Genomic DNA, 13,440 nt, shown 5'->3' with positions numbered 1-13,440 from the left:
CTTGCTTCTAAAACCTCCACCCGGTAGCAGAGGAGGCTCTCAGGGGAGACGTTTGGATTTAAACCATAACGGCCTCAAAAGCTGAATAGAGCAGGCAGAAGAAAGAATTTCTGTGCATGAAGACATGTCTTTTTAAACAAATACAAATACAAATAGTGAAGAAAGTCATCAAAACTTACCTCTGGGTGTGGTGCCACACACCTGTAATCTCAGCACTTGGTAGGCTGAGGTAGGAGTATTATGAGCTTGCATCCAGCCTGGGTTACACAGGGGCTGCACCTACCTGCAGCTCAGCTTCAACGCCATGCCGAGGTCCGGCCTTGAGAATCCATGTCCCAGGATCAGGGCTTTGGGCACTTCCTTCAGCATTACCCTGGGGACGCCACAGAGGTCTTGGGTCCTGCTGGGGTCTGGATGAGTGGAGAGAACGGGTCCTCTCAGGCTCTGCACCCGGGTGGAGAACCCACATCAGCTGGGACCAGAATGGAACCCTTGTCACAGCTGACTCTAACCTGCGGGGTCTGAAGTCAGAGATGGATGCAGCCCTAATAACACCAAGAAGGTGACAAGCCCTTGAACCCGTGGACTGATGGATGGCCTGCCTTCCTCCGGGACAGGGCTTTATCAGTGAAGGGGAACATACTGCACCCCCAAAACTGCCACCTTGGCTCATGAAGTACTTTGAGCTGAGGCCACTGAGAAGCAGATTCAGGAAAAGCTCGTGGCCTGCCCATCTCCCTAACAGGATGAAAACGCGTAAGGCTGTCACCTGCCCTCCTCACCCTGCGCTTATCTTCCATGAATTTTTCCCGGATGTTCACCTTCCCACGACTGGCTGCCAGAGGAACTCAAGTCCTTCCCTTTGTCTTGCCCCTTCTGTAAACACATACTGTTCCCTTAAAAATGCTGCAGAAATTCAAGTCCTTTTGCCGCCTTGAATTACCACCCTTCTTCCTGCTCTGTAGCTGACCCGGCACTGTGCTTTCTCTTGTGATCTGGCCTCCTTTGTTAGCCTAATTGCAGGGCCCTGTGCTGGGCCACACAGGGCAGAGGAAAGGTTTGTTCTTCCTCTGTCAGGCTGGCCGAAGTGGCTGCTTTTTGGCACCTGTCAGGCCTGGCTGGGAGCTGTGACTGTGGTCACATGTCCTGCATGCCTGGATGTGCCTTCCCTTACGGACCATCATGATTCCATCTGGAGCAGGTCAGCTGGGTCACTGTGGGCAATTTAACCCCAAATCTCTTTCAAGGCCCTGAAATGAGGAGGCCAGGCTCACCAGGCATCCTGGGATTTGCACGGGTTAAGGCTTTAAGTCAGGTTCTGGTTATGTCAGAGCCAGAGAGTTAAGGGCACCCCTCAGAGTGCACTGCTCTACATATGCTTCCCTACCTTGTGCCCTGGGGCTCCTGGACAGGCGGCAGAGCCTGAGCGCTCAGGCATGGGTCAGACTGGCTGCTGGACGGAGCCTGTTCACTGCACTGACCAGAAGCCTGGGAAGAACACACAGAGCCATCTGATTCCGACCACAGTGCAGGGCCAGCCAGGGAGAGCAGGCCTCAGGGCGCGTGGGAGTGTGAATGTACAGGCACGTGTATGGGTGTTTGTGAGTGTCTTGGACTCAGAGTGTGCAAGCATGTGAGTGTGCAAGCGGACCCATGGGGCCAGGGCGACAGGCAGGGGGTTTCCACACACATGCACGGAGCTGCCTCTGTGGCCTCTTACCTTCCTACTGGCCCCAGGCAGTGGCACACGTGCCTGAGAAAGTACAGATGCCAGGGCGGCGATGACTCTGTCAAGCTCTGGCTGAAGGCTCAGGGAAGAGACTCTGGCGGTACAGCCTGGGAAAGGAGACCGAGCCGAGAGCCCTGACACAGCCCGGCACAGCCATCACAGATGTCTCACCCCACCCCCACCTCACCCATCTGAAGAGGGTTTCTGCCTCTTGTTGGGCTGAGCATGTGCCTCTTGCCTTCTAGTTCCATTTTCCCTCTTGTGCCGTGGCCTCTCCATTTATCCTTCCCTGAGATGTCACAGGGCTGTGCTCCATGGTGTAGACAGCGCTTTGATCAAAGTCAGGGGGCTTCTAGCTCAGATGCTTCGTGGTGTACATCCTTCCCTCCCCCATACCTCTGCCTGTTGCTTGCTTTTTCTTAGCTAGAGGTATTTGTAGACCTGCCCATCTCTTATGTCAGTGTCTCCTTTGTCTCTTTCTCTCTTGTCCTGCCTTGCTCACTGTGCCTGCTGCTCTCTCTGTGCCCTACACTCCGGGAGCACCCTTTTAGGGCTCAGCAGGGAGATGCAGAACCCTCCCCAGGTTGGTTTCCTAGGTTACAGAGCATACCTTCCCCAAGGGGCTGACTAGTTGCTTTATTTCTTTTTGATAGAGTTCTCTTATGTTCTGATTTTCTGGGAAAAAACAAGTGTCTCTCAGCAGGAAACAACCTAAATTTCCCCTGGCCTACAGTTGGTGATGCCCAGGATGGCGGTGAGCTTCATTTAGCCCCTACACTCTGCTCAACAGTGAGCATAGCGCCAGTGTGCGGAGCTGTTAGGACCTGGAGCTTCACAGCTTGTCTCAGGCAGCTTCCAGAGGAAAGTGGCTTTCTTCCTTCTCACACTCTTTGGGTGTATCAACAGGAAGCCCAAGAAGGTCATCTGGTTTGGAGGGCAGGTCACAGAAGCTGCAGGTCCAAGGTTTGTGGTGTGGCCAGGGACTCATGGGTTTCTGACATCTGACCTGATCCTAACTCCCTTGCCCAGGGTCACAATCTGGAGACAGTGGTCATAAAAGAAGGGACCCAAGAACAGGGTCTTGGATAAAACAACCTCAGCCTAAACATTTTCAAGGATCACCTCTTTCTGGAGGGCAACCTTCACTGCGGAGCAAGGCCCCCACTGGATTGGGCAGCCAGTCTCCCAGAAGAGCTGGGAGCTCCTGGGAAGGCCCAGCGCTGGGCTTGGTGAAGTTGGATCTAGCCCTTCAGCTGGAGGTGGGAGAGGTGTGTGGAGAGTGTGGGCGGAGATGAGACTGCTGGCCTGACCCTGGGGGGATTGCCGCACACTGTTGAGCCTGTTTCCCCCACTGCAGGTGGAGAGCATGCTGATAGCAGTCACATGTGCCCTGTGACAATGGAGTGGGTTCAGCGAGGTGAAGTCTGTCTGGTGCTAACAGCAACATCCTTGGGGATGTGGGAGAGAAGCCCAGGTGAAACTAGTGCAGCAGGAAACAAAGCAGCTGAGTTGCTCCCTTCCCTTCATTCAACTGTAAACATCGCAGCACCCTAACGATCAGCCATGCTTCCATAATCCTAAGACAGGAAGTTGTGTGAACTACCTCCCTTCTCTCCATTCAGCCATAAACACAACACCACTCTAATAATTATGCAGGCTCAAGTTTGGGAGGTTGCTCAGATTGCTGATGTCAGTAGAGAGACTGCAGGAGGCACCTAAGGCCAGTGGATGCCTAACTTATAAATACTGAAGCCTGAGTTACAAAGGCCCTTTTTCACCCACTTCGTCCTTCTGCATGTTCCTGCTGCTGCCCTGGGATTTTCAGTAAATGTACTACACACTACAAGGTATATGCCTGGCAATTCTTTCCTTGTTATGCACAAGAACCTGGACAATTTTGGTTCACTCATCTGTATCAAAACTGCATCCCAGGACCTTGCCTATGCGGGAAAGGTCTGCGCCCACCTGGTCAGATGCCCTGTGGGCTCATCTTCCCCCAGAGGAGCTCCTTGGTCCCTCATGCTGCTAACAAGAGATGGCTGTGCCCCTGTTATCTGAATCAGCCCTGCAAATCCCATCCTTGGAAGTGAGAAAAGCCATGAGGGGTAATGCCGTGATTCCACTTGCCCTCCCATGTTCTTTCGCCACTCACCTACAGCACGTGGCCAGTGCTCCCTGGGAGAATCAGCAGCATGGCTGCCTCGTGATGTCTCACTCTGCCCTGTTTCTGTCTCCATGGCGCCTCTGGCCCCTGTCTCACACTGTCCATCCCTGCCCAGTGTGCTCAGGTCCGTCATGCTGAGGCCCTGCAGAAAGTTCTGAAAGAATGGGGGCTGTGTCACCTTTAGTGACAGGGTCCTATTTGCTCAGGCAACATCTGGAGAGGTGGCCCCCACCCAGTGTCTAGGACAGGGGCTAACCTGGAGCTCCTGGAGCTGCTGACCAGCAGCCCTGTAGAAGGCCAACACGTCCCTCTGGTGCCTGCTCAGCTGGGAAGCCACATGCAGATTCTGATCCTCAAGCTTGTCATAGAGTGTGCGCACACTGAAGTCCTCTAGGGTCTGGGCCTGAGGAGGCTCTCCTGAGGGATGAAGCCTTGGAGTTAGACTTGGGAATGGGCAGCAGCTGGCAGCAGGATAGGACAGGTCCAGCTGCAAACTCCCTGAGGACTTTACAGGCAGAAGACAGGGATACAGAGGTGAAGGAGATGGAGAGCCCAGCTCAGGGCAGGAAATCAGCATTGGTGAGGGGAACAGGTAAAGTGTGGGAGGCCAGGAGGTGGCAGTGCTGGAGTAGGGGGACCTGCTTTGTGTGGCTGTGACTGACAAGGCCTCTCTTGCATCAGAGCTGGTGGTGAACCCTGTTCCCCAAGTTGCTGAGGATGGGTCCCTCTGATCCCTAGCAACCTTCCACAATGGGCTGTCTTCAGTGCCTTCCTATGCCTAATCTGATGCTGTGCATCTGTTTCCACTGCTTTGGCGACTTGTACACAGCTGGGCTGCTCTACTTGTCTGGTTGAGCTGCTCCTGTGTGGGAAGCATGACCCAGGTCAGAGTCAGGCGGGAAGGAATCAGGCTAGCTCCGTTAGGGCTGCTGCCTGCCTTGCCCAGGAGCTCTCTCATGTCCTTCAGGGGCATCTCTTGGCCCCCTGACCTTCTCCCTCCAACCCATTCTAATCTGCAGGAAGGACAGTATGAGGGAGGGACCCCTTTCTGCTCCCTAAGTGCAAGTGCTGAAAGAAAATACTCTGCACCAGAAGCCTACACCTAGCAGCACTGTCCTTCAAAAGTGAGGGAGCAGTGAGCCCATTTCTAGAGAAATGTAAGTGGAAGGAGTCAGGCTGTGCCCACAAGATCTGCCTGGCGAGCAATGCTCACAGATGCATACAGGTGACCTGAAAGGAGGCTGGACAGGAATGTGAAGCTGGTGTGAGAAGTAAAGAGCTTAGTAATGTGAGCAAGGACTAGCCTCACTGTGGGTGGCTGACACAGGCTGGTATGTATGGACAGAGGGGCCTCTGGAGCAGAGGGCATACCTCACCAGAAAACATGGTGGTAAGGAGGTGAGCCATCTGTACCTGCACATTTCTCCAACCTGCTGGCCATAAAGCTAGGCAGAGAAAACCGTGAGTGGTCAGATTCCAAGATTGAAGATCATGGAAAGAAACCATTTATTCACAAATACAGAGATTTGTTTTAAAACTCACTTTATTTCATTTATTCTTCCTTGATTTGGGGGGCTTGGGGTTTATTTTTTTCTTTTAATATTTTCTTTTGAAAATTTGCTCTTTCATTTTTCTTCTTTCCTTGCTTGTTCTTTTCTGTTACATTTATCTAATTCTATTAATTTTCCTTCACCCCTTAATAGAATCCTTTATGTTATCTTCCTTTCTTTCTCATCTTTCATTGTTTTTACTAATTTTTTTTTTTTGTACTGGGAATAGAACTCATGACCTTGCACTTGCCAGGCAGGCACTGTGTCACTGAGCTACATCCCTGGCTCTCCATTGCTTAATGTTTAAAATTTTACTTCTCTCATTCTGCTGTTCTCCCTTTCTGTCTTTACAGATATAACAACTAAGTTTTATTAATCTTTAAATAGTTAACTCTGTACTATTACTATTGAATTATATTATTAGTGCAAGTATATTGTTGTATTTATTAGATAATTACTGTATGTCAATATCTGGTTTGTTTTAGTGTTTATACTATAATTATAGATTTCTTTTCTATGGTTAAGACTAGTGCTTTATTGGTTCTTATTGTATATCAGTATCCAGTGTCTTTGACCCTATTATTGTTTCTGATTTTGTTGCTATTGTCAGGGTGGCAAAGTTGTTGCTATTAATTGGTTCTTGTGTATGCCAATATCTGGATTGCCTTTGCGTCATTAAGAACACTGTGGCCCATTCCTGGAGAACTGGGTGCTGCGCAATTACACTGCTTTCTCCCTTCCTAAATTAACAGAGGTGGTTGGATTTGGGGGCAGAGACAAAGGATTATAGTTAGTTGTATCATTGGAAAACAAGGCAAAAAATGCTTCCCTTCCCTTCCTTTCCAAAAACTTCCAACTCCTCCAATGCTATCCATAGGACATCAAGGTAGGAAGAAATCAAAAGCTGAACAGCTGAATTATGTGAAATGTTTAAAGAGGTGATAAAAAGATACAGTTCTCAGTGAGCTTAAAGAAGATATAACCAAATCAATAATGAATTTAATAAACAAAATAATCAATGAGTTTACAAAAGGCACTAATAAATAGCTAGCTGAGTTAAACAAAATGATATAAAGCCTGAATGACCAGTTTAGCAAATAATTAAAGTCCATAAAAAGGTACAAACAGAAATCCACAAGATTAAAAACTCTATCAAAATTCTGGGAAGAAGTGAACAATATGAGAACAATGTCAGAATTAGAAGATAGAACTAATGTTGGTGACCAAATACTCAGAGATACCTTAAAAACAACAAGAGTATGTGAAAAATGATTCCAAAAGCTGCTAGGTGATGTGAAGAAGATTAATCTATCATTAATTGGAATTAGCAAAAAGTCAGAAGACAGTACCAATGGCATAAAAAAACCTGTTTATAGAAATCATAACAGAAAACTTTCCAAATATCAGGAAAATTTAACCCTTAGATAAGTGGAGCATATAGAACTTCAAGTAGTCAAAATCAGAAAAGAACCTCTATATGACATAACATAGTCAAAATCCCAGAAGTTCAACACAGGGAGAGAATCCTAAAAGCTGCTAGAGAAAAGCAACAAGTAACTTACAAAGGTAAGTCCATTAGAATTATCAAAGACTTTTCAACACAGACCTTAAAGACCAGAAGAGTTTGGAGTGAAGTGTTTCAAGCCCTATAAGAAAACAATTTCCAACCTGGACTGATACAGCCCACAAAACTATCTCTCAAAATTGATGGAGAAATAAGGTCTTTCCATAACAAAGAAATGCATGACTACTAAACAAGCACTCCAAAAAGTTTTCAAGAATATCCTAGAAAGAGGCAATGAAGCTAACAATGCCAAAGGGTTAAACAGAATGAAAGCACTAGGCTGGATGAGCAGGTAAGCAGAAGGGAGAGAAAACAGGAATCAGCAACAGGAAAATAATGTGATGGCAGGAGTACATCAATACCTTTCAGTAATAATTCTCTTTAACAAATCCAGCACCCATTCATGATAAAAGCCTTGAAGAAAATAGGTATAGAAGGACCTTGTCTCAATCTGATAGAAGCAATTTATAACCACTCTACTGCCAATATCTTAGTAAAATGATGAAAAACTGAAAGCTTTCCCTTTAAAATCAGAAACAAGCCAATGATGTCCACTATCACAACCCCTGTTCAATACAGTGCTCAAAACATTGGCCATAGTAATCAGGAAAGAGTAAGAAGTAAAAGGGAGTATATATGGAGAAAGTTAAATTATCATTATTTGGAGATGATGTGATTCTCTACATAGAAGATCCAAAAAATTCTACTAGAATTAATAATCAAATTCGCTAGTGTAGCAGGACACAAAATCAACCCATAAAAATCAAGAGCATTCCTATACACCAGTGATAAACTTATTGAGGAAAAAATTAGGAAAACAATATCATTAATAATAGCATCAATAAAAATTAAATACTGAGGAATTAACTCAACCAAGGAAATGAGAGACCTTTTCAGTGAAAACTACAGTACTCTGACAAAGGTGATCAAAGAAGACATCAGAAAATGGAGAGATAGACCAAATCAATAGAGTAAAAATGGCCATATTTTGAAAGTTGATACACAGATTTGACAAAATCCAAATCAAGATACCAACAGTATTTCTTACAGTCCAAAAGAAAACAACCCTAAAATTCATATGGAACCAGAAGAGACCCAGAATAGCAAAAGCAATCTTGGACAATAAAAGTAAAGCAGAAAGCATTACAATTTCTGACTTCAAATTATATTACAAAGCTACAGTGATAAAAAAGAATTATCATAAAGCTGACATGTAGATGAATAGACAACAACAACATTCAGCTTTCTAATCTTCGATTAGAATGGACCAAAAACTTACCCTGGAGGAAAGGTAGACTTTTTATCAAGTGGTGCTGGCAAAATGGCTATAAATGTGCAATAAATTAAATCTAGACCCATATGTCTCACTGTGTACTAAAACAAAATCAAAATGAATCATGTATATAAATGTTAAAGCACAAACAATCTGGTGGAAGATAAAATAGGCAAAATTCTTGAAAACATAGGTAAACACAAGAACTTTCTGAACAGGACTCCAATTGCACAAGGAAAAACCTCAAGACTCAAGAAATGGGATCACATCAAGTAAAAACTTCTGCACAGAAAGGAAACAAGCAACAGAGTGAATAGACAGCATATACCATGGGAGAAAGTTTTTACAAACTATTACTTAGACAGAGAGCTAATATCAAATGTGTAGAAAACTGCAAAAGCTTAGACCCCATGAAATAAAAGACCTAATAAAAAAATAGGCAACTAAAAAGAATAGACAGCTTGGGAGCCAACTGAAGGCAGGAAAGTTTCAGGAGCATCTGAGACCCCACCTTACCACCACTCACCAGCACAGGAGCTGCACTGAGCACTGGTGATCTCAGACACTTGCCCTGTCACTCACACACAATTGAGAGAGCGAGGAAGTTCTCCAAGGAACCTCTGGATCTTCAAAAATGACAAAATGAAGGAGCAAAATGCAATCCCAGATCTCCATACCACCCAGAACAAGTCCAGAAGACATCCACACAAAACAGCCTGGAAGTCATACACCTGAAATTTCTGAAATGATAGCAACTGAAGTAAAGATACAACTCCATCAGGCCATAGAAGACATCAGATCAGAAATAATGTCTCAGGTAAAAAGAGAAATGACAACAATAATGAAACAATTGTTCAGCATATTCAAAGATGACACTGATAAGAAAATAGAAGAGCATAGACAACTCATGGAAACCTTGAGTGAACAATATATAAAAGAACTAGAATGTATGAAACAGATTCAAACAGATATCCAGGAAATTAAAAATTCCATTGAAAGCTGGTAAAACCACCTGAATGAAGCTGAAGATAGACTTTCAGACCCTGAAGACAGTATTGCCATTAATGAACATGAAAGGAGGGATCCCTTAAAAACAACAAGGAACCAGGAAATAACAATTCAACAACTGCAAGATGAAGGAAAAAAAAAAACCAATGTCAGATTAATAGGTATCAATGAAACAACAAGTGTCAACTCAAATGACATAAAAAGACTATTTGCAGAAATAATAGCAGAAAATTTCCCAGGCATGGAAAAAGAACTGGACATACAAATAAATGAAGCATATAGAACTCCAGTTAATTATAACCAAAATAAATCTACACCCAGATATATAGTGATCAAGACCCCAGAAACTCAACAAAAGATTAGAGTATTAAAAGCTGTTAGAGAAAAGAAACAGATCACCTATGAAGGAAAGCCCATCAGAATCATGGCAGATTTCTCAACACAAACCATCAAGTCAAGAAGAGCTTGGGGTGAAGTATTTCAGGTACTGAAAGAAAACAACTTCCAACCCATATTGATGCACCCTGCAAAACTATCCTTCAAATTTAATGGAGAAATGAAATATTTTCATGATAAAGAAAAACTGAAGAAATTCATGAGCACCAAACCAACCCTACAAAGAGTACTAAACGATAGTCTAGGGCTGGGGATTTAGCTCAGTGGCACAGCGCCTGCCTGGCAAGCGCGAGGTTGTGAGTTCGATTCCCGGTACCGGAAAAAAACAAAAAAAACAAAAAAACACAACGATAGTCTAGAAAGAGATAAAACAGACTACAAATTCAAGAACAACAACAGAAAGGAACTACCAAGCAGAGCAAGCAATTAAACAAAGGGAAAAAGGAGGCTCCAACAGCAGGAAAATAGCATGACAAAGATAAGCCAGTACATATCCATTATAACCATCATTGTGAATGGTCTCAATGCACCAACCAAAAGAAGCAGACTAGCAGAGTGGATTAGGAAACAAAACCCAACTATATGCTGTATACAAGAAACACATTTAACTCAAAAGGAAATTCATAGACTGAAAATTAAAGGATGGAAAACAATACTCCACATGACAGGAACCCAGAAAAAAGTGGGTGTAGCTATGCTGTTTGCAGACAACGTGAACTTCAAACCAAGAACAATCAAAAGAGATAAAGAAGGTCAATACATACTTGTGAAGGGAAAACTTCGAGAGGAAGAGATAACAGTCATAAACGTCTATGCACCAGATACAGGAGCAACCAACTATATAAGACAAATTCTAACAGACATGAAAAATGAAATAAGCAGCAACACAATCATAACAGGGGACTTTAACACACCATTGTCACAGTGAGATATATCAACTAGAGAAAAAATCAGTAAAGAAATAACAGAATTTAATCAAACTTGTGAACATATGGACTTAGTAGACATTCTTCCAACAGCATCAGTGTTCCATCCAACAGCATCGGAATACACAGTCTTCTCAGCTGCACATGGGATGTTCTCTAAAATGGACCATATACTAGCACACAGAACATGTTTAAGTAAATGCAAAGGAATTGAAATTATCCCATGTATACTTTTGGACCGTAGTGCAATGAAATTGGAAATTAATGGCAAAAGAAAACATAAAAACTCCATATACAGCTGGAAATTAAATAACATCCTCCTGAACAACCAATGGGTCACAAACAAAATCAAAGTAGAAATTAAACACTATTTACAATCAAATGTAGATACAACTTATAGGAACCTGTGGGATACAATGAAAGAAGTTCTCAGAGGGAAATTTACAGCAGTGAATTCCCACCTCAGGAAAACAGAACAAGCACAAATAAATCTTATGTGGCACCTCAAGCTTGTAGAAAAAGAAGAGCAATTCAAATCCAAAGCCCAAAGAAGACAGGAAATTATAAAGCTCAGGGAAGAAATTAATGCAATGGAGACTGAAAAAAAATACAAAGAATTAATGAATCAAAGAGTTGGTTCTCTGAAAGAATAAAATAGATAAACCCCTAGCCAACCTTATAAAAAAAGGAAAGACAAAACTGAAATACACACAATAAGGAATGGAAGGGATGAAATCACTACAGATCCTGAAGAAATTCAGAAGATCATCAATACCTACTTTGAAAATCTTTACTCTCATAGGATGGAAAACACAGAGGAAATGGACAGATTTCTAGATACATATGAATTACTAACGATGACTGAAGAAGATATAAAAACCCTGAATAATTCAGTATCGGCCAGTGAAATTGAGAATGTAATAAAAAGCTTGCCAATGAAGACAAGTCCGGGTCCTGATGGATTCACAGCTGAATTCTACAAGAAATTTAGACAAGATTTAACACCAATTCTTCTCAAACTCTTTAATGAAATTGAAAGGGAAAGAATTCCCCCCAACTCATTCCTGGAGGCAAGTAGTATCCTGATACCAAAGCCAGAGAAAGACCTAACCAAAAAAGAGAACTACAGGCCAATCTCCCTAATGAATATAAATGCAAAAATTCTCAGTAAAATACTAGCAAACAGAATTCAACAAATCATCAAGAATATTATACACCATGACCAAGTGGGATTCATCCCAAGAATGCAGGGATGGTTCAGTATACACAATCAATTAATGTAATACACCATGTCAATAGAGCCAAAGACAGAAATCTCATGATCATTTCCATCGATGCAGAAAAATCCTTCAATAAAGTCCAACACTTATTCATGATAAAAACCCTACAGAAAATAGGAATAGATGGTCTTTACCTCAAGCTGATCAAAGCTATCTATGATAAATTAATGGCTAACATCAAACTAAATGGTCAAAAATTGAAAACTTTCACTTTAAAAACAGGAACAAGACAAGGATGTCCACTGTCACCACTCCTATTCAATATAGTACTGGAAATATTAGCTAGAGCAATTAGACAAGAGAGAGAAATAAAAGGAATAAGGATAGGAAAGGAAGAAGTGGAATTATCATTATTTGGAAATGACATGATATTCTACATAGAAGACCACAAAAACTCCACCAAAAGGCTTATGGATTTAATAACCAAATTCAGTAGCATAGCTGGATACAAAGTTAACACTCAAAAATCAATAGCATTCCTGTACACAAGGAACAAACAGACTGACAGAGAAATTAGGGAAACCACACCTTTCACAATAGCATCTAAAAAGATGAAATACTTAGGAATCAATCTAACAAAAGAAATAAAAGATCTATACAGTGAAAATTATAGTGCTCTGAAAAAAGATATCAAAGAGGCTATCAGAAAATAGAAAGATATACTTTGCTCATGGATAGGAAAAACCAACATTGTAAAATGACCATACTCCCAAAATTGTTGTACAGATTCAATGCAATCCCAATTAAAATACCATTAGGATACCTCATAGATCTAGAGAAAACATTCCTAAAATTCATCTGGAACCAGAAGAGGCCTAGAATAGCAAAAGCAACCCTTGGAAACAAAGGAAAGGTAGGAGGCATCACAATTCCTGACTTGAAATTATGCTGCAAAGCTACTGTGATTAAATCACAGTATTGGCAAAAAAACAGACCTGAGGATCAATGGAACAGATTAGAAGATGTACAAACACACTTAGTCACCTTATCCTTGACAAAGGGGATGAACATGTTCACTGGAAGGAAGATAGCCTCTTTAATAAATGGTGCTGGAAAACCTGACTTTCCACATGCCAAAGACTAAAACTAGACCCATGTCTTTCACCATGCACTAAACTAAAGTCAAAATAGATCAAAGATCTAAATATTAAAACAGAAACACTAAATCTATTGGAAGAAAAAGTAGGTAAAAATCTTGAAGACGTAGGAGTAGACAGAGAGTTCATAAACAAAAACCAAACTGCACGGGAAATACTCTAAAGAATCAATAACTGGGATCTCATTTTATGGAAAAGCTTTTGCACATCAAAAGAAATCACCAATAGAGGGGCTGGGGATTTAGCTCAGTGGCACAGCACCTGCCTGGCAAGTGCAAGGTCATGAGTTCAATTCCCGGTACCAGAAAAAAACCAAAAAAAAAAAAAAAAGAAATCAATAGAGTAAAAAGAAAACCCAAAAATTGGGAAAAAATTTTAGTCAACTGACCCTCAGACAAAGGACTTCTATCTAGGACATATAAAGAATTTTTTAAAAATCAGGTCCCCCAAATT

At 42.4% G+C, this 13,440-nt stretch overlaps 1 protein-coding gene across 1 annotated transcript in view; it reads right to left on the bottom strand.

Annotated features, from left to right (window-relative positions):
* Positions 1 to 13,440, bottom strand: part of LOC106146844 — a 32,029-nt gene that overhangs the window by 10,293 nt on the left and 8,296 nt on the right. The window contains exons 6-10 of the mRNA XM_013505516.1: positions 4,150 to 4,310; positions 3,882 to 4,047; positions 1,721 to 1,836; positions 1,388 to 1,488; positions 284 to 410 (exon numbers count right to left, since the gene is read on the bottom strand). Of these exons, the coding sequence (XP_013360970.1) occupies positions 284 to 410; positions 1,388 to 1,488; positions 1,721 to 1,836; positions 3,882 to 4,047; positions 4,150 to 4,310 (671 nt within the window). The remainder of the gene's footprint in view (positions 1 to 283; positions 411 to 1,387; positions 1,489 to 1,720; positions 1,837 to 3,881; positions 4,048 to 4,149; positions 4,311 to 13,440) is intronic.

This window comes from Chinchilla lanigera, unplaced genomic scaffold (genome assembly GCF_000276665.1).
Source record: "Chinchilla lanigera isolate Chin_1 unplaced genomic scaffold, ChiLan1.0 scaffold00096, whole genome shotgun sequence".
In the NCBI taxonomy this organism is placed as follows: domain Eukaryota; kingdom Metazoa; phylum Chordata; class Mammalia; order Rodentia; family Chinchillidae; genus Chinchilla; species Chinchilla lanigera.
Note: the sequence above shows the minus strand (reverse complement) of the source record. Positions and strands in the feature narration are given on the sequence as shown.